This window comes from Asparagus officinalis, chromosome 1 (genome assembly GCF_001876935.1).
Source record: "Asparagus officinalis chromosome 1, Aspof.V1, whole genome shotgun sequence".
In the NCBI taxonomy this organism is placed as follows: Eukaryota; Viridiplantae; Streptophyta; class Magnoliopsida; order Asparagales; family Asparagaceae; genus Asparagus; species Asparagus officinalis.
The window spans coordinates 121,571,229-121,590,407 of record NC_033794.1 but is presented as its reverse complement, the minus strand read 5'-3'; the positions used below and the strand labels follow the sequence as shown (position 1 = coordinate 121,590,407).

The window sequence follows — 19,179 nt, the reverse complement described above, 5'->3', positions numbered from 1 at the left end:
GATCTTCCAGAGGAGGGCCTGGCTGCAGAGGGAGAGGCTGATCCTGAAGTAGCCTGCATGGAATTTTGTGAGGATGGTGGATTTTTTTGGGGTGGGAGATGATGTTGAGATTTTAGATGATTGTGCCATCTTTGATAGTTTATAAGAAAATGGAGAATGAGGGTAGGGTTACTTATAAGTATATAAAGAGAGATTGTGGGGGTTAAGGGTATATGTTTTGTACAGGATTTATGTAAGTCAAAATGATATCAATTGTTATATCTGTATATGCATGAATCTCGTAGTCCAATACTACACATTTAATACCATGAACGTGAATTCAGTTGATACTTTCCCGGGAGAGATCAGGGGATTTGATGCTGGTTAATACGTTAAAGTGACGAAGACAAGTAGTTTAGCTACAACTGGGATCCAGTTGGAATTTTTAGACTCGTGATCGATGTTGAGTAGATAGTCAGCAAAAGGCACCATGTGAGGCCCATTTTCATGCCAACTATACCTCTTGCTGTTTTCTCATTTCTTAATTCACTTTTTTTTCCCATCTCAGTCTTCTTGGCTTTCTTCATTGCTTTTTTTTAGAGAAAAACAAGGGATAATCCCCGTTCATTAAAACCAAATTAAAAGAGTACAAAGTATATAATTACAAAATTATAGATACAAATTGTATCCAAATGTTAGAAAATAGAAAATAAAGTTTCTTTGAACTAGGGATACACAACCTTCTTCTTCCAAAGATTCATGAAGATGAAAAGTGGGTCTTACCGTCATTCATCGTAAGCATAGATATAGGGAAGGACCAAAGCCGGATATACATATAGTAAACAGAAACTAGATTTTCTATTATCCAACAACAAAAGAAAGCTTACAAAAAGATGTAAAATTAAGTTACGTACAGTTGTATATACAGGACCCAAAAAACCTCTCTTCTAATATATCAGCACCCTCCTCGTCCACTACTCCTGGGTATAGGATTGTGTTCCAACCTCACTGATATCCTATGTGCAGCAAATCCACTTCCAAAGCCTGCCCAGTCATATAATTCAGAGATGGCAAAGTTAATGAGAGAAATTTACTTGACCAAAGAGAAATTTGTGTCTCACAATCCACAAACTCCAGCATACTGAGGAGAATATAGTGCGCCATAAGTTTCCTTTGGTGTTTTGTAGATCCTCTAAAGTTCGTAGAAGCTCATCAAGAGATATAGACCATTGGAAGGGGAGATAATAATATGTGAAATGTCTTCAAACCTATTTTGCTAGAGGACATGAGAAGAAAACATGTTCTCTCGATTCTAAACGCAGCCCACGCATCGAGCATGTAGGATCACCTATCCATCCTTTTAACATAAGGTTGTCCTTGGTATGTAATCTATTTATAGATAATAACTAAGTAAAGATCCGACCTTTGCTAGGAATTCCAAATAACTTTGAAGATGGGAGAAAGTATCCCTCTAGAATTTAAAAGAATGTAGAAAAACATGACTGAAAAAACCCTACTTATTTTAAGTGACCATTTAGGTTGATCAGATTGGTTAGAAACACTCCGACAACCAATTAACTTCATAAGGTCTGATCTAGCTGAGTGTGATAAAGGAGATATACTTCTTTTCAAAAAAGGATGCCATTGCTATTCATGACATTGAATAATGCCTTAAGTTTGTATAGACACATTTGAAGAGAGTGAAAGCTTGTATAAAGATGGATAGAGACTAGCTAAGAGCATCTCTAACCCAAATACCCAAAATGGTGTAGTTTTTATACCAAATCACTATTTCATCTCCAACCCATTACACCAAATGTTACACCAAAAAAATAGAAGAAATTTATAAAATAGACCTATTTTGCTAAATATTTAGCAAAACAAACCGTTTTCCTAAATATTTAGCAAAATAGACCTTTTTTTGGCCAACAGGCCAAAAATATGTCGATTTTGTAAAACATATCATTCAAAACATACGGGACTAGTAGTCTCGTATAATTTAGTAGAGGGTTAAATTATACGGGACTACTAGTCACGTATGTTTCGAATGGTCTGTTTAGAAAAATCGACATCTTTTTGGCTTGTTGGCCAAAAAGATGTCTATTTTGCTAAATATTTAGCAAAACGATATGTTTTGCTAAATATTTAGCAAAATAGGTCTATTTTGTAAATTTTTCCAAAAGAATATTCATTTTATTATTCTTATCTTTTAGTATTTTTATCTATTTAAAATATTTAACAAACTATATAATTATATAATACATTACATATAATTAATTATAATAATATATTTTATGAATAAAATAAAAATATAAAAATTAAATGCTAAATCAAATTAAAATGTTACTTTCATAAATTCAACTAAATATTACATTTAACATCACAAAAGAAAACATCACACTTGCAAACAAAAAAATAAATAAATAAAAGGCATTACATTTAACATATAAAACACAAAGGCACAGTCCATATTGATAAAATGCTAAGTCTCCAAATTAGTATATTCATCCCACAAATGATCAATTAATGCATCTCGAAGTGCAATATGAGCTTCTTTATTCTTGATTTGTCGATGACGAGCCAGAAATTCTTCAAACCGAGCATTTTCATCATTTGGTTCTAGTATTATGAAATTTTAAGTGTTTGGATTAAATTATCTATTTTTTTGATTGTTGAATTTTATTTTAATAATTATTTTATACTCTAATTTTACTATAATAGGTAATATAAAATAATATATATTATTAATACAAATATAAATAACAAAAAGAAACTTGCGTCATTGCTACAATGTTGCGTCATTTCTAGCGCAACACTGTAGCATCCCGCTATTTTAGCGGGATGTTTAGCACTCCATTGGAAGGGGAGATAGTAATATGTGAAATGTCTCCAAACCTATTTTGCTAGACATAAGAAGAAAAGATGTTCTCTCGATTCTAAATGCAGCCCACACATCGAGCATGCAGGATCACCTATCCATCCTTTTAACATAAGGTTGTCCTTGGTATGTAATCTATTTATAGATAATAACTAAGTAAAGATCCGACCTTTGCTAGGAAGAATGGGATTCCAAATAACTTTGAAGATGAGAGAAAGTATCCCTCTGGAATTTAAAAGAATGTAGAAAGACTTGACTGAAAAAACCCTACTTGTTTTAAGTGACCATTTAGGTTGATCAGATTGGTTAGAAACACTCCGACAACCAATTAACTTCATAAGGTCTGATCTGGCTGAGTGTGATAAAGGAGATATACTTCTTTTCAAAAAAAGGATGCCAGTGCCATTCATGACCTTGAATAATGCCTTGACTTCGTATAGACACATTTGAAGAGAGTGAAAGCTTGCATAAAGATGGATAGAGACTAGCTAAGATATTGAAACCAAGCCATTTATCCTCCCAATATCTAATCTTATCACCAAAGCCAAGCGACCATGAAGTGTGATGTAGGAAAGCATCTTTCTTAGAGACAATAGCATTCCAAAAAGATGAGTTACAAGCATTACAGTGCATAGTTTGGAGAGTAGAACCTCTATTAATGTAGAGTTGATGAAGAAAGGTGCCTACTAGTGAACCTCTGTACAGACATTTCCATAACCATTTGGAGAGAAGAGAAATTTTAATTTTTTGATATTTTTAACTCCCAAACCACCTTCAGATTTACTTAGACATATCTTCTTCCAATTGACCAAATATTTGAAAGATTTGGTTTCAGCCCTTCCTGGCCAAAGGAAATTCTTTTGGATTTTGATTATTTCTTTGATTAGCCAATTCGGTAGCTTATAGAATGACATGAAGTACAGAGGAGTGGAAGTAAGCACTAAGTTCAAAAGAACAAGCCTCCCACAAAAAGACAGAGAATTGCTTTCCATGATGCAAGTTTCCTATGTAGATTATCCGGAATTGGTTGCCAGTCAGATTTAGAGAGTTTGTCATATTTTAATGGCAAACCAAGATACTTGATAGGAAGCTGCTCAACTTTATAGCTGAGTGCGGAGGATAGATTATGACATCTGAGAGGAAGTTTGTCAAAATAAATGAGGGAGGACTTTGAGTAGTTGATACCCAGTCCTAAAAGTTCCTCAAAAATATATAGTATTGTTTAAAAGATAGATATGTCCTTTGAGGAGCTCTTAACAAAGAGCAAAGTATCATTCGCAAATTGAAGACTCCTTAATTATATAATTTAGAGGTTCCTTAATATCCAGGCTAGATAACAATCAACCAGCAACATTGTTCATGATCATTTTACTAAGAACATCAACTGCAATGTTGAAGAGCATAAGAGATAAATTATCTCCTTGCTTAAGACCTCATTTGCTTGTGAAGAATTTAGATGGAGAACCGTTGACAAGCATTGTAAAACTGGATGAGGATATGATGTGATAAATTCATGAGCACCATTTGTTCCCAAAGCCCCTGGCTTTGAGTAAATTAATGAGAAAAGACCAATCTACGGAATCAAAAGCCTTAGCAAAATCAATTTTTAGCATAGCCACTTCTTTTTTCCTCTTAGAACAGAAATAGATCATTTCATTAGCAATGAGGATAGAATAAAGTGTTGATTTTCCTGTTTGAAAAGCAGATTGTGTAGGGGCAACCAAATCTGTCATGTAAGGAGATAACCTGTTTGCAAGGATTTTTGTGAAGAATTTGAACAAACAGTTAATTAGGCTAATTGGCCTATAGTCTTTCACCAGGGACCTCTCCTTAAGCTTTGGAATTAGAGTGATAAAGACTTTGTTCACTCTATGAAGAGATGATGGATTATGATGAAATTAGTTTATGAGAGCAATAAGGCCAGTTTTGATCAAGTCCCAGAAAGATTGATAAAACATCATAGATCGAGTAACCATCAGGGCCTAGAGCTTTATTAGGATTCATGCTAAAAACAACATGTTTAATGTCGGATTCTGTGAAGGGGCTTCAAAGGCTAAGAGATTCATCTCTTGTTGGGGGTATAAAGAAGACCAGCCAGTAGAGAGATTGCTTCTATTTTCCTGACCAAAGAGATTATAATAGTAATCATAGAAAGCCAGAGTTATTTCATGATCTCCTGTTAGATTCGTACCCTGATTATTAATAGAGACAATGTGATTAGCTTTTCTATGAAAGGATGTTGTTTTATAGAAAAAAGAGGTGTTAGCATCACCCTCGTTGAGCCACTGTATATTGAATCTTTGGTTCCAACAAGTTTCCTCCTCCTTTATGAGAGATGTAAAGGAAGATTGCAAGGATTTCCTATCATTTGATTCTGATAAGGAGAGTGGTCGTTGTTCTTCAAGCAAGTCAAGGATGTTGATTTTGGAAAGTAAAGCTGATTTCCTAGAAGATAGAGAACCAATGACATTTTTTCTCCACCACTTGATTCTTCTCTTAAGGAGTTTTAATTTCGAGATGAAGATATCCACAGGAGAACCTTGACATTGAAAAGAATTCCATTTACACTTTATAAAAGGAATGAAATTCTTATGGTGGAACCAACTTCTTTCAAACCTAAATAGAGGTGAAGCTGGCTGAATACCCCCACTATCAAGAATTATAGGGAAATGGTCTGAACCCAGAGATGGTGGAGAATATTGCAAGCTTGAGGGGAATTTTAGTTGACAAATTAAGTGAGCTGCCTGTGAATCCTCTGTTTGCTTATACAATCAAGGTATTGTTATTGATGACTGTACTTTTTTGTTTTCAAGCTTAAATTCGTGATTATGTGTCAAAAAATTTTAGTTGGCAAATTAAGTGGTCTTACCTTAGCTTTTTCATCATTACAAGGGATCTTATTTGAAGCCCACCCTTCTATTTTTTGTTGTAATTGGGAGAACATATACAAGCTTAATAGCTGTGGCAGATGTCCACCATATTTGGTTCATGTTTTGTTGAAATTCTTAAAGATATTGGCTTTCTTCATTGTTAAAAGAAACAATCTAGAGACCACAGACTACTAACAATTTTAACATACTTTTCTATAAGAAAAAGTTGTTTCCATGAAGAGGAAAATGTTAGAACATTGTTTGTGCAATATTTCTTGTTTGATTTTAACAAACTCTCATTTACTATTGATATGTTTTATGAGAAGATAGATTTCAGGTATAAACATGTACGAGCAAGATGCGGTTTGAAACGATACAAAGTCAACACGAATGTTGATTTCAGCCTTCGAGTCATCGATGGTTAACAGTGACCCATCGATAGTCAAGCATCCCATCGATGGTTATAGGAATAAATTGGAGAAAATAAAAATACGAATTGTCATCATCGATAGACTACAGTGCACCATCGATGGTCACAAGGACCGTCGATGACTACTTGAGACAATCTAAGAAATCTAAAAACCAAAATCAACACCATCGATGGCTACAGTCAAATCATCGATAATCACAAATGGACCGTCGATGATCATGATCACCACCAATGTTTATGAGGTGTTTTTGGCATTTTTGACAAGTTTATAAGATTTAATCTCAACTGTTCGTTGAACCTTTGATCTCCTATTTGCACTCAGATTTGGGTATCTTTTTCATGTCCTATCAAGGCCTATTTAAAGAGAGTTAGAGATCATATAGAATAGAAAACAATAGAGAAGTTTAAGGAGGCAAATATACGAAAAGGAGAGATCTTTGTTCTGGGTTTGAGAGAGAGAATTGATCAAATCCCCTAAGCCCATTCAACCTCTTCTCAGTGCACTTTTCATCAGAGTTTAATTCAGTGAGAAGGAGTGATCTACACTTACACCACTACACCGCTTCTTCATGGATCTTCGTCTTCATCGATTTGAAGAACAATTTAATAAAGGGCTGTAAGATTGTTCTTTTTGTGCTTTAATTATTTTGATTGGTTGTATTCAAACTTGTAAGTTTTACAGCGTACTCAAGCCGGGTTAATTGAGGTTTGTCATACTCAAGCCAGGGTAATTGAGGGTTTGGCTAGCTAGGACTAGGTTTCTTCTGGTCATTGTGAAGAGTTAGGTTAGATGACTAGTTTCGAGAAGATCCCAAGGTGCGGCCTTTGAAGCCTATTAAATCAGGTTGTAATATTCAGGTGAACTTTGGTCATAGTGAGGAAGGTCATTCACGAGAAGGAAGAGTGAATATAGGATTTTGATCCGAACCACTATAAAAATCTCGTATGTTCATGCATTAGTTTGCTTTTAGTTTTTCGCTTATTATATTTTCTCTACTTATTCTGAGTTAGTCGAAAAATTGTAGCAATTTTATTCACCCCCACCCCACCCCTTCTAGGCTTGCATCCTGGATCCAATAGAAAAATATGTAAAGAAGTTCATGTGTAAGTAAGAAATTATGAAAAGAATGATGGATTTAAGTAAGAGTCAGACTCCATACCTAATAGCTTAAGTTTTTCAGGTTAATTTGTTTCTTAATCAGTATAAGGCTCGTTAAGTGTCGGTTGGGCCTGATCACTCACTCAAAAAGATGTATAAGAGTCGAGGTTGTGACCTAAGAAAAAGTAAAAAATCCAATGTCAAGCTTGAAGATGTAGGAAGAACGGCTGACTTTAGGTTAGCCCACTAGTCCTAGATGGTGATAGATTCTAAGATGACTAATGTATTAAGTCGTGATTTCCTTAGGCCAAGGTCGGATTGAGGAACAAATGATGAATGATGCCCGATATTGTTCAAATTAGCAACGGAGACTATGGTTCCCATAAATGATTGAGCTATACTCACAATGGAGTGGGAGACAGGAGACTATAAATAATTTTATATGCAAGTATAATCAGCAAAGATGGTGATAGCTCTCGTGCGTGGATCATTAAGCCATACTCACAAATATTTAAAGAAGTTTCATCTAAAAAATTTAGCACTTGGCGTAGTGGAGTCCTACCCGGAGCATGTATACTTCTTCGTTGGGTTGTGGTAGGCGAGGAAAAGGCCTGGAAAATGTGGTGTGCATCATTTCATCTCATTGTGTCTATTTTGTTAAATCCTCCACTTTATAGTCAATTCCACCTCATTGTTAATTAGATTATCCACGAGAAGATTCACTGGTTTTGCATCGTCAGTTGCAATGTTTGAGACCATAAAAGATAAGCAAATAGTTGTATGCATTTTGTTAATTCCTCCACTTTATAGTCAATTCCACTACATTTTTAGGTTATCCACAAGAAGGTTTGGTTTGGTTTTGCATCTATCACTTGCATGTAGTGGCAGATCAGGAATTTTATGTGACGTCATATTACTTATGAGTTCATTGAAACAAGAAATCTTCAAGATTATCCTCCTCTATGGTGTCCTATCTTATTTCTAGCTATCGGCATGTGAAGTAGAAAATACACGTAAACCAATGTAAAAAAATGTCCATCAAGTAGATAATCTAATGATATCCAATGACACCACTAAAGCTTATGCACCTCTGTCACCAATGGCGGAATCACAATGTCTAATGGTGTCACAGGACTCCACTGGATTGACTATTTTATACATATTTTTATTTATCTTTACTTATATTTAGAACACCACTAGAATTAAGATAGGACATCATTAAAAGAGATAAAATTGTAAAATTATCAATACAGCTCTAAATATAACTGTGACAATATATACGAGGACAGTACTGAGACAAAATTCTGGAGGCACCATGTACCACTGCTTGCATGTTTAAAGACCATAAAAGAGCTAATGGTTGGATCATGGAGCATGACTGACAGTTACCGGTATATGCACGCTTTTTAGAGTTGACACCACAACGCATCCCACTGATAAATGAAAGTCATGTGTTCTTCATTTTGTTAGCTCCTTTAAATATATATATATATATATATTATGAAATTGGATGTTATGGGGAAAAAAATAAAGGAGAAGGAAGTTTCAAGTTTACTTCATGACATTTCGAATTGTAGTGCAATGGGCTACAGTTGTAAAACTAACCAAGTTACCTTGCAACTATAGCTTCTGGCTTCTGTAAATGAGATTGCATTGCTAGCCACTTCATGCAATTAGGAAACCAACAACACATAATTAAGAGTGAAATAGTGAGTTTGAAATACAAATAAACTACTACTATTTCAAAATAAGTTTTTACATTAAAGGTTCCTGTTTGAAGGAGCTGTGTCAGAATAAAATGTGATGGAATCATATTTTTTAGAACAAAGTTGGGCTATGGAACTCAATAAAGCTAAATATTGAGCCCACCGCCAATTGACAAAATGAGAGAAACAACCTACAAGTCTAGTACTTTGTATAAAATCATATCATGTCATATTCCATACTCCCTTTAAAAGTAGGAGTAGTTTGGGAAAAACATTCAATGGACAATAATACTCCTGATATTTTTAGATATTACATATTATCTTATCTCATTCTAATTAATTCTAATTAATAGATATAAGCTTATTATCTTATCATAAACCAAAATACTGCCAAGAATCCACTTCTTTTGAATACAAAGAAAGCTTTTGATAGTTAATGGGACTTTTAATCATATCTCTGAAAGCAAAAACTATATCAATTGCAAATTTTGAGGATTTAGAGACCATTATCCTATTGTTAACAGAATCCATGAAAGCTTTCTTTTCTACTTACTAAGGATAGATATCAAAAATAAATAAAATAAAATAAAGTAAGAACTGACTTTGGTTTTAAGATGCACGTAAACATTTTACTTTGAAAATTACAGAATACTCCCCTACATCTTGGAGAGTTTCACATAAACCCTGAACTTTGTAAAAGTTCATCTTGAACCTTTTGACAAATTTTTTTCCCCCTCTAAGAGCAGCTCCAATCGTCCTCCTTTTCTCCATTTTGGAGCCGCTGCATCTTCCAACCGAACCCCAAATTTTGCAGTCAGCTGCAAAACCGGAGCTTGAGGCTGCAAATTTGGAGATTTCTCTCCAAATTTGCAGCCAACTCTATACCACTATTCCCCAAAAAATTACCAAAGTTAACCCTCAATCTCTTTAACAACATTTCATTATTCCAATTGTATCCCGTTATTAATTTTTATAGTTACTTAAAATCTGTATATATATATTAATATATTAAATATTTTTTAATGAAAATAATATCATTGGAAATGTCTCGTCGATACCTTCAAAATGAGACTAATATCGAAATATAAAATTGCAAAACAAGTAATTAGAAATGATAATACATTGGAGCTTAAACTGAAATAAAACACATTAACTTAGAATTACATCGAAATTTTAATAAAAAAAAGTTACATTACTTCATTGCCGTGTCTCTCCCACAAATGTTCAATTAATGCATTTCGAAGTGCGAAGTGTGCTTCTTTGTCTTTGAATTTCTTATGTCGGGTCAGGAATTGTCGGAACCGTTCGGCATCGTTCGTCCCTATGTCTTCAACATTTGAAATTGATGGTGGAGTAGAAACGATAATATCTTCTTGCTCATCACGTTCATCCTCAATAATCATGTTGTGCATTATTATGCAAGTGGTCATGATATCATGCAAAGTTCGTTTATCCCAAAACCGTGCAGGGCCCTTGATTATAGCAAATCTTGACTGGAGAACACCAAACGCTCGCTCCACATCTTTTCGACAAGCTTCTTGCATCATTGCAAAATATTGTTTCTTTTTATCTTCGGATTTGGAAATGGTTTGAACAAGGGTTGGCCATTTTGGGTATATGCCATCGGCTAAATAATAACCGACATCATAATTCTTTCCTTGAATTGTATAATGAGCAGGAGGAGTAATACCTTGCGTTAGGTTGTCAAACAAATTAGATGCTTGTAATACATTAATATCATTATTAGAACCTGGCAAACCAAAGAATGCATGCCATATCCATAGGTCAGACGATGCTACTGCCTCAAGAATAATGGTTGGGCCTCCGTGACGTCCTGAGTATTGTCCCGCCCATGCTGTTGGACAGTTTTTCCATTCCCAATGCATACAGTCTAGACTTCCCAACATTCCTGGGAAACCTCGCTCTTCGCCTTTTTGTAACAGTCTTGCAACATCGTCGGTATTGGGGGATCTAAGATATTCATCTCCATACACTTCTACAATTGCTCTGCAAAATCTCTTCAAACATTCAATAACAGTTGACTCACCAATCCTTACATATTCGTCGGTACTATCTGCTGGTGCACCATATGCCAACATGCGAAATGCTGCTGTTACTTTTTGTAAAGTAGATAGTCCAAGCCGACCGACACCATCCACCTTCTGTACGAAATAGTTATCGTGCTCTCGTACAGCATCGACGATACGAAGGAAAAGGCTCCTTTGCATTCGGAATCTTCTACGGAATAAATTTGCACCGTATGTGGGATTATCAGAAAAATAGTCATTGTAGAGTCGAGAATTACCTTCTTCCCTCCCACGGTTGATTACCAAATGACCAGGAACTGAGCCGATACGTTTTGGCCTCTCTTCCTCTTTAGCGAAATAAGCCATTATTTTATTGTTAGCGACATATAGACGAGCTAAGATTTCATCCTCCTCCTCCCATTGTTTCATATCCTCCTCCCATTGTTCAACGTAATGAGAAAATGTTTCGTCATCAGAAGAAGAAGAAGAATAAGATGGTAGGTGTGATGGTCCAGCTCCATAGTTCATTGTTGAAGAGGGGATTTGGAGAAATGAATTATAGATTGGTGATGAGTTGTTAATAGGTGTATGTTGTGTTATTATATAATGTTTCTACCCACATTGGATTCTCCCACCCGCATCGGTTTCTACCCACATTGGATTCTCCCATCCGCATCGGTTTCTACCCACATTGGATTCTCCCACCCGCATCGGTTTCTACCCACATTGGATTTTTTCCCGTATTGTTTTCTACCCACATTGGATTCTCCTACCCACATCGTTTTCTACCCACATTCCTTTCTCCCACTAGCATTGAATTCTCCATAAATTTTTCACTATAAATACTAGCACAACCCTCATTCCTTCATCACAACTCTTCTCATTCCTCCTCCATAGTTCTTCTCAACAACTCTTCGTCCTTCTCTTATGGCATCCAGTCGCGGAAAATCATTCTTACAAGAAGAAGATCAAATTTTATGCGCTACATGGCTTGAAATATCTCAGGATCCAGTTTTAGGTTCCAATCAAAAGAAAGACAAGCTATAGGAGCGAATTTCAGCTCTATTTTACGAAAGGATTTCCAACGTTTACACCGGACATAGGAGCCCGAAGTCTCTCTCATGCCGAATGCAATTAATTATGAAAGCCATCAGTAAATTTCGAGGATGCATTCGACAAGTCGAGCGCCTCAATCCAAGCGGTGCTTCTGAACTTGATATTGTAAGTATATGAATTACATGTTTCTTGGTTATTAAATTATTTTCCACCTTTTCTAATAATTATTTCTTCTTTTGTGGTAGAATAAACGTGCTAGGATCATATTTGCAGAAGATCCAGAAGAGAAAAGAGGATTTCTATTTGATCATGTTTGGCCGATTTTGAAGAATGCAGAGAAGTAGGCAAATATAAGCATCATGCCTTCTGCATCTTCCAAAACTTCAAAATCTCGCTTATCTTAAGGATCTGATTCAAGCTCTCCTGTCATTGACTTAAATTACATCGAAACTTTAATAAAAAAAGTTACATCACTTCATTGCCGTGTCTCTCCCACAAATGTTCAATTAATGCATTTCGAAGTGCGAAGTGTGCTTCTTTGTCTTTGAATTTCTTATGCCGGGCCAGGAATTGTCGGAACCGTTCGACATCGTTCATCCCTATGTCTTCAACATTTGAAATTGATGGTGGAGTAGAAACGATAATATCTTCTTGCTCATCACGTTCATCCTCAATAATCATGTTGTGCATTATTATGCAAGTGGTCATGATATCATGCAAAGTTCGTTTATCCCAAAACCGTGCAGGGCCCTTGATTATAACAAATCTTGACTGGAGAACACCAAACGCTCGCTCCACATCTTTTCGACAAGCTTCTTACATCATTGCAAAATAATGTTTCTTTTTATCTTCGGATTTGGAAATGGTTTGAACAAGGGTTGGCCATTTCGGCTATATGCCATCGGCTAAATAATAACCGACATCATAATTATTTCATTGAATTGTATAATGAGCAGGAGGAGTAATACTTTGATATTCCTAATCCTGAATACAGCTACGCAGGAAGTCAATACGGAATACCTGACTACAGAGGAGGTGGATACGGAGGAGTTGACTTTCCAGACTTTTAGTATTTTCATGTATTATGTTTTTCCTATTTGTCATGTAATTTTCAATTCATGTTTTTGCTTTCTATGTAATAGTCGTGGATTTAGTAATATGAATATCTGTTTAATTTAATCAGATTGCCTATTTTATATTAATACATTTAATAATATTATTAAAAATATTATTTATATTATATAACTTTTATTTTTTTATTTTTTAAATATTCAAAATGAGAGTAATATTAAATAATATTAATTGAAATATAAAATTCCAAGAACCAAGTAATTAAAAATAAAAATATATTATAATTTAAAGACAATTATCTATTTCTTATTATCAATTCATTAAAAAAAATTAATTTTATTTAAATATATGATTACATTATATATTTTTAAAATAAGTAAAAGAATTAAAAAATTGAGAGAAATTGAAATGGAGTTGGAAATAGAGGAGTGTGGTTGGAGTTACATAACTCTATTTTAGCATATTCTAAAGAATATGCCAAAGTTTGGGCTCCAAAATAGAGCCTCACATTGGAGAAGCTCTAAACAACTTGATGTCAAAGTTCGTTCTAGGGCTTATCACGAAAGAGAAGATAGATAGAAATGAGAAAAAAATAAGGAAAATACTTTTTATGTTTTTACACAGAGATGTAAATTGTTATTTAAAAAGAATATTTCAATTTGTGGACCTTTTCAAAAGTAGACATATATAGTTTTGTGAAACTCTCCAAAGTTGGGAGGGTTTCTCCTTTTTTAGAAAATTTGAGAGGTCTTGTGCAACTCATTCTAGAGGTCAGGTTGTTTTGTGAAATTTCCTTTTTAACCAGTAATATAAATCTTGACTGAAAAATCAACTTAGACAAAAGGGGAAAACGCCAATATCGAGAAAAATCTTTATCTGCAACTTCTCAAAAAATGACAACGCAGCTAAGCTAGGCTCATTCTCTTCAATGTCCAAGAATATAAAAAAATATAATCACTTCCTATGCCTTCAAAGTTCTCATGCAATAGTCAAGCATTTTATTCAGGAATATAATCTCTCTTTATTAGCTCTTTTGGAAACTAAGCTCTCTGAAACAAAACTGCAAAGTCTAGCAAATAAAATTACCAAAATCTGGAAATGGGTCTCTAATGTACAAGAAGCTGGAAATGGAAGAATATGGATTCTCTGGGACAATGATATTTTGACAATTCAAAATGTTATTTTCTCAGAACAATGTATTACATGCACTATTGAATCCAGAGATGGAAGGTTTTTCAGTCTATGCACTATTGTATATGCCTCAAACCATTTGGCCAGCAGGAAAAATCTATGGAGGGATTTACTTACCTTAAAGCAAGGTGTTAACAGTCCATGGTTTATTGGTGGAGACTTCAATGCTATAGCAAGTTGTGAAGAGAAAATTGGAGGTTTGCCAGTTACAGAATCTGACACAGAGGATTTTCAAAACTTTATTAATGCTGGTCAGCTGTTGCATTTAAGATCTACTGGCTGTTACTATACTTGGTGTAACAAACAGGAAGCTGATAGCAGAATCTGGTCTAGACTGGATAGGTGCTTAGTGAATGAGGACTGGATCCACTCATACACCTCAAGTCAGGTGGAATATCTCATTCCAAATTGCTCTGACCACTCTCCAGCTTTAATTACCATTGAAGATGATATTCCTGAGGGGAAAAGGCCATTCAAGTTCTTCAATATGTGGGTGAAACACCCTGATTTTATCTCAACAGTTCATTCTATATGGGATCAAAGCAGTGAAGGCTACAATATGTTCAGATTTCATACTAAGCTCAAAAAGCTTAAACATGCCCTTAAAGAGCTAAATAAAAATCATTTCATGAATATAAGTGAGCAAGTATGTAGAGCAAAGGAAGAGTTAGCAGATATTCAAAAGCAATTAAATGATGATCTTTTCAACTCAGTTTTGATTGCAAAGGAAAAAGAATGCATCAAGAAATATGACAGATTAATTGACTGTGAATCTTCTTATTTTAAGCAGAAAGCTAACATTAACTGGAGCTTGCAAGGAGATAAGGGATCAAGATTCTTTCTCTCTATTGGCCTTCTTATCTAGAGAGTTACATGTTACAATCGTTTGTCAAATGCACATTACAATCTCGTGGCTAATTAATTAGCTCATATATATATATCCTATAGTTTGCTTTACTTTGTGCTCGTATATCCTCACTCGTTTCCGGTCACTTATATACTGTATAGTTTTTAAATTTATAAGTAATATAGTCCTGTTTCCTTCGTGTATGATTTTCTATAAAAACCATTTATGGAATCTTTTTTACTGGGAGATTTGTATGGGGAGACAGTGAGATGCTGTTCTTGAGAGGCAAATGCATGTGAGTGTGTGTGACTGTTTTCTATTGTTGCAACAGAGAGGGATTTGCTTAGGAGTAGCACTGCAGCTAGAGAGAGTGAAGAGCTAGAGATGTATATAGTGTCTTTGTCCTTGTTCTGAATGGTTAAAACTCGCATTAAAAGCACTAGTATTAAGCATGCACATTGTTACGATCGAGTATTATTTACCGAGTTATATCTGTCGCCAAATTAATAATATGATTTTTTATATATAACTAGTTATAAAAGCTTCTACGATATTTTTTTTACCATTATTTACAGAGTGAATTTTCAAACTAGTTAACAAAATAATATACCAATTACTAGAAATATCTAATAATTTCTAGTAATATTCTTCTAGCTCATGAAATAGTCAAGCACTATGGTAGAAAGCACATCTCCCCTAGAGCTGTTCTGAATATTGACCTTAGAAAAGCATTTGATACCATTAATTGGGGTTTTATAAGAGCTATGTTGAAAGGATTAGGATTCCCTGATATTATGATCTCCTGGATTATGGAATGCATCTCCACTCCCAGGTTTTCAGTATCCATTAATGGTGTTCTTCATGGCTACTTTCAAGGAGCTAGAGGGTTAAGACAAGGTGACCCCATTTCTCCATATTTGTTTGTTATTGGGATGGAATACTTGTCTCGCAAGCTAAACACCCTTAAGAATGATAGATTGTTTAAATTTCATCCCAAGTGTTCAAGATTGAAGCTGTCACATTTAATATTTGCGGATGATCTCCTCTTGTTTAGTAAAGCAGATATGTACTCTATTACAAGATTGAGGGACTGCCTAATGGAGTTTAGTCAGGTCTCTGGTTTGAATCCTAATCCCTCTAAGTGCTCAATCATTATGAGTGGAGTTGAAGATGGCCTAAAAAACCAGATTTGCAGCTGTCTTAATTTTTCAGAGGGGATGTTGCCTATTAAATATCTGGGGATGCCACTTATCTCAAAAAGGCTTTCATGTCTTGATTGCTCTCCTCTCATCAACAAGATATCTGATCAGTTTCAAAACTGGCAAAATACTAGAACTTTGTTCTATGCTGGGAGATTGCAAATGATAAAATCGGTCATCTTGGGTATTCAAATTTTCTGGACAAGTAACTTCATACTCCCTGTTAAGGTGCTTGAAAGAATTGACAGCATGTGTTCTAGTTTCCTTTGGGGTCACAAAATCCACTTAGTATCTTGGAGCTCTGTTTGTCAGGACATAAAGCATGGCGGCTTGGGTTTATTTTCAGCTAAGTTCTGGAATTATGCAACAGCAGCTAAGCTTCTTTGGATGATACATCTTAAAAAGGATATTCTGTGGATTAAGTGGGTGCACGGCACATATCTGAGACAAACTAGTATCTGGCAGATACAGTCTAAAAATTGTGACTCATGGATGTGGAAACAGCTTCTAAAAGCTAGAAACATGATAAGGGATAAGATGGGAAGTGTTGATAATCTCCTGAATGCAATTAATAGCTGCTGTGTTAATAATAATATCAGCATTTCATCAATCTACAGGGTGCTTTTTCAGCAGCAGCCTGCTTTGTATGAAGGATCAGGGACTGTTTGGGGGGGGTGGCATTACCCCAAACATTCATTTATTCTGTGGCTAACTTCCCTCTCCAGATTACTCACACAAGAGAGGCTATGCAAAATGAGTGTGTTAAGCTCTAACCAGTGCATATTGTGCTCGAGAGATGGCCAAGTAGAAACCTGTCAGCATATCTTCTTTGATTGTCAATATTCTGCATATATTTGGAGGAAAGTAATGGAATGGCTGAAGTTCAACTGGCAATCATGTAGTTGGAACCAGATTTTTGATTGGTACAATAGGAATTTGAGGGGTAAAGGCTTCAAAAAGAAATTGAAAAGAATTGCACTGTTAGTATCTGTCTATCTGCTTTGGCAAGAGAGAAATCTAAGGCTTTTTCAGCATAAAGCCAGAGGGCCTGATCAGCTATTCCATGCGGTGAAGTTGTGTATATACACAAAGATTTTAAATGAGAATATACCACATCATATGAAAGATTACATAGAGAATTTGTAAATGAGTGTTGACTGGATTCATATAACCAGTCTCTAGGCTTCTTGTAATTGGATGTGCACATTCATTTCTACATTTGGTGATGAATAAAGTTTTCGTTCATTGACAAAAAAAAAAAGTTCTCATGCAATTAAGCAAATAAATTTTCTCTTCAATTTACTTCATTCATTGCATTCATCCATTACAAACCATTTTCTCTATTTGCACCTTTGAAATCTTTGATTCTTTTTTATGCGACAAATGTTCTTTTTTTTTTTTACCTGTGATTAGTTCTTTTATCATCAAAAGATGTCTATCTGCTTTTATAGCTTTAAACGTAATTAAACTACATTACAAGGGTGCTTCGGAACTACTTCACCCACGGCTCTTATTAAAGAGACACTAAACTAATTATAGACATGATTTTCTTGAGATTGTAGAATTTGTACTTTACAAGAATATATTTGGTGAAAGAATATACATAGGTTCTTTGCTTAATTAGGATATACACTTCTGTTAGATGACTCTCTATTTAATTTACACGACCAGTTGACTTGTTAATTCTTTGAACTCCCTCTTTTGCTTGCTGCTGCAATTTAATTACCTTTAGAATACAGTTCTAAATTTCCAGAGAAAAGTTGACTGCAGCGGAAAGAAAGAACTAAGATAGGTATCATAAATTTTTTGTTTAAGACAGCTTGTTTTTTTTTTTTTTTTGTCAATGAATGAGAATTTTATTCATCACCAAGTGTGGAAATGTATGCGCACATCAAAGTTACAAGAAAGCCAAAGACTGGTTATATAAACTCAGTCAACATTCTTTTACAAACTCTCAATGTAATCTTTCATATGATGTGGTATATTTTCATTCAAAATCTTTGTGTATATACAGATCTTCACCGCACGAAATAGTTGCTCAGATCCACGAGCTTTCTGCTAAAAAATTCTTTGATTTCTCTCTTGCCATAGCAGATAAATAGATACTGACAGTGCAATTCTCTTCAACTTCTTTTTGAAGCCTTTTCCCCTCAAGTTCCTGTTGTACCAATTGAAAATCTGGTTCCAATTGCATGACTGCCAGTTGAATTTCAGCCATTCCATCACTTTTCTCCAAACACACGCAGAGTATTGACAATCGAAAAAGATATGTTGACAGGTTTCTATTTGGCAATCACTTGAGCACAATATACACTAATTTGAGCTTAACAGTCTCATTTTGCACAATCTTTCTTGCGTGAGTAACCTTGAGAGAGAAGCTAGCCACAGGATGAATGAATGTTTGGGGGTAATTCCACTCCCCTATATAGTCCCAGCTGATCCTTCAGACAAAACAGCCTGTTGCTGAAAAAATACCCTGTAAATCGATGATATACTAATATTGCCATTGACACAGCTACCATTAATTGCATTCAATAAGTTGTCAACACTTTCCATCTTATCCCTCATCATGTTTCTAGCTTTTAGGAGTTGTTTCCATATCCTTGAGTCACATTCTTTAGCCTGCACCTGTCAGATATTTGTTTGCCTCAGGTATGTGTTGGTCTTGAAAGTGGAGACTCAAACCTAGAATCAAAATCAACAATCGCATGAAAATTCAAGACAGACCATGGGTGTGGTCTGTACCACACCAGGGTATGGTAGAATCTGTCATGTCTGCCATGGGTATGGTCTGCGCCACACCAGGGTGTGGCAGAGTCTATCATG

At 35.1% G+C, this 19,179-nt stretch overlaps 3 protein-coding genes across 3 annotated transcripts in view; 1 reads left to right on the top strand and 2 right to left on the bottom strand.

Moving 5' to 3' along the window:
- The window catches only part of LOC109840723 (S-type anion channel SLAH4-like), a 5,360-nt gene extending 5,231 nt beyond the window's left edge, over positions 1-129 (bottom strand). The window contains exon 1 of the mRNA XM_020409468.1: positions 1-129. This exon is cut by the window's left edge and continues 642 nt beyond it. Within this exon, the coding sequence (XP_020265057.1) occupies positions 1-129 (129 nt within the window).
- On the bottom strand, positions 10,150-11,517 carry LOC109840716 (putative nuclease HARBI1). Its single transcript, XM_020409458.1, has one exon. It carries the CDS (start codon positions 11,515-11,517, stop codon positions 10,150-10,152), a length of 1,368 nt encoding a protein of 455 aa, XP_020265047.1.
- On the top strand, positions 14,045-15,172 carry LOC109840710. The gene has a single exon (XM_020409456.1). The coding sequence runs from the start codon at positions 14,045-14,047 to the stop codon at positions 15,170-15,172; it is 1,128 nt and encodes a 375-aa protein (XP_020265045.1).

Coding starts and splice junctions, on each gene's coding strand:
- LOC109840716 (XM_020409458.1), bottom strand. CDS start 11,517: ATGAACTATGGAGCTGGACCATCACACCTACCATCTTATTCTTCTTCT.
- LOC109840710 (XM_020409456.1), top strand. CDS start 14,045: ATGTCCAAGAATATAAAAAAATATAATCACTTCCTATGCCTTCAAAGT.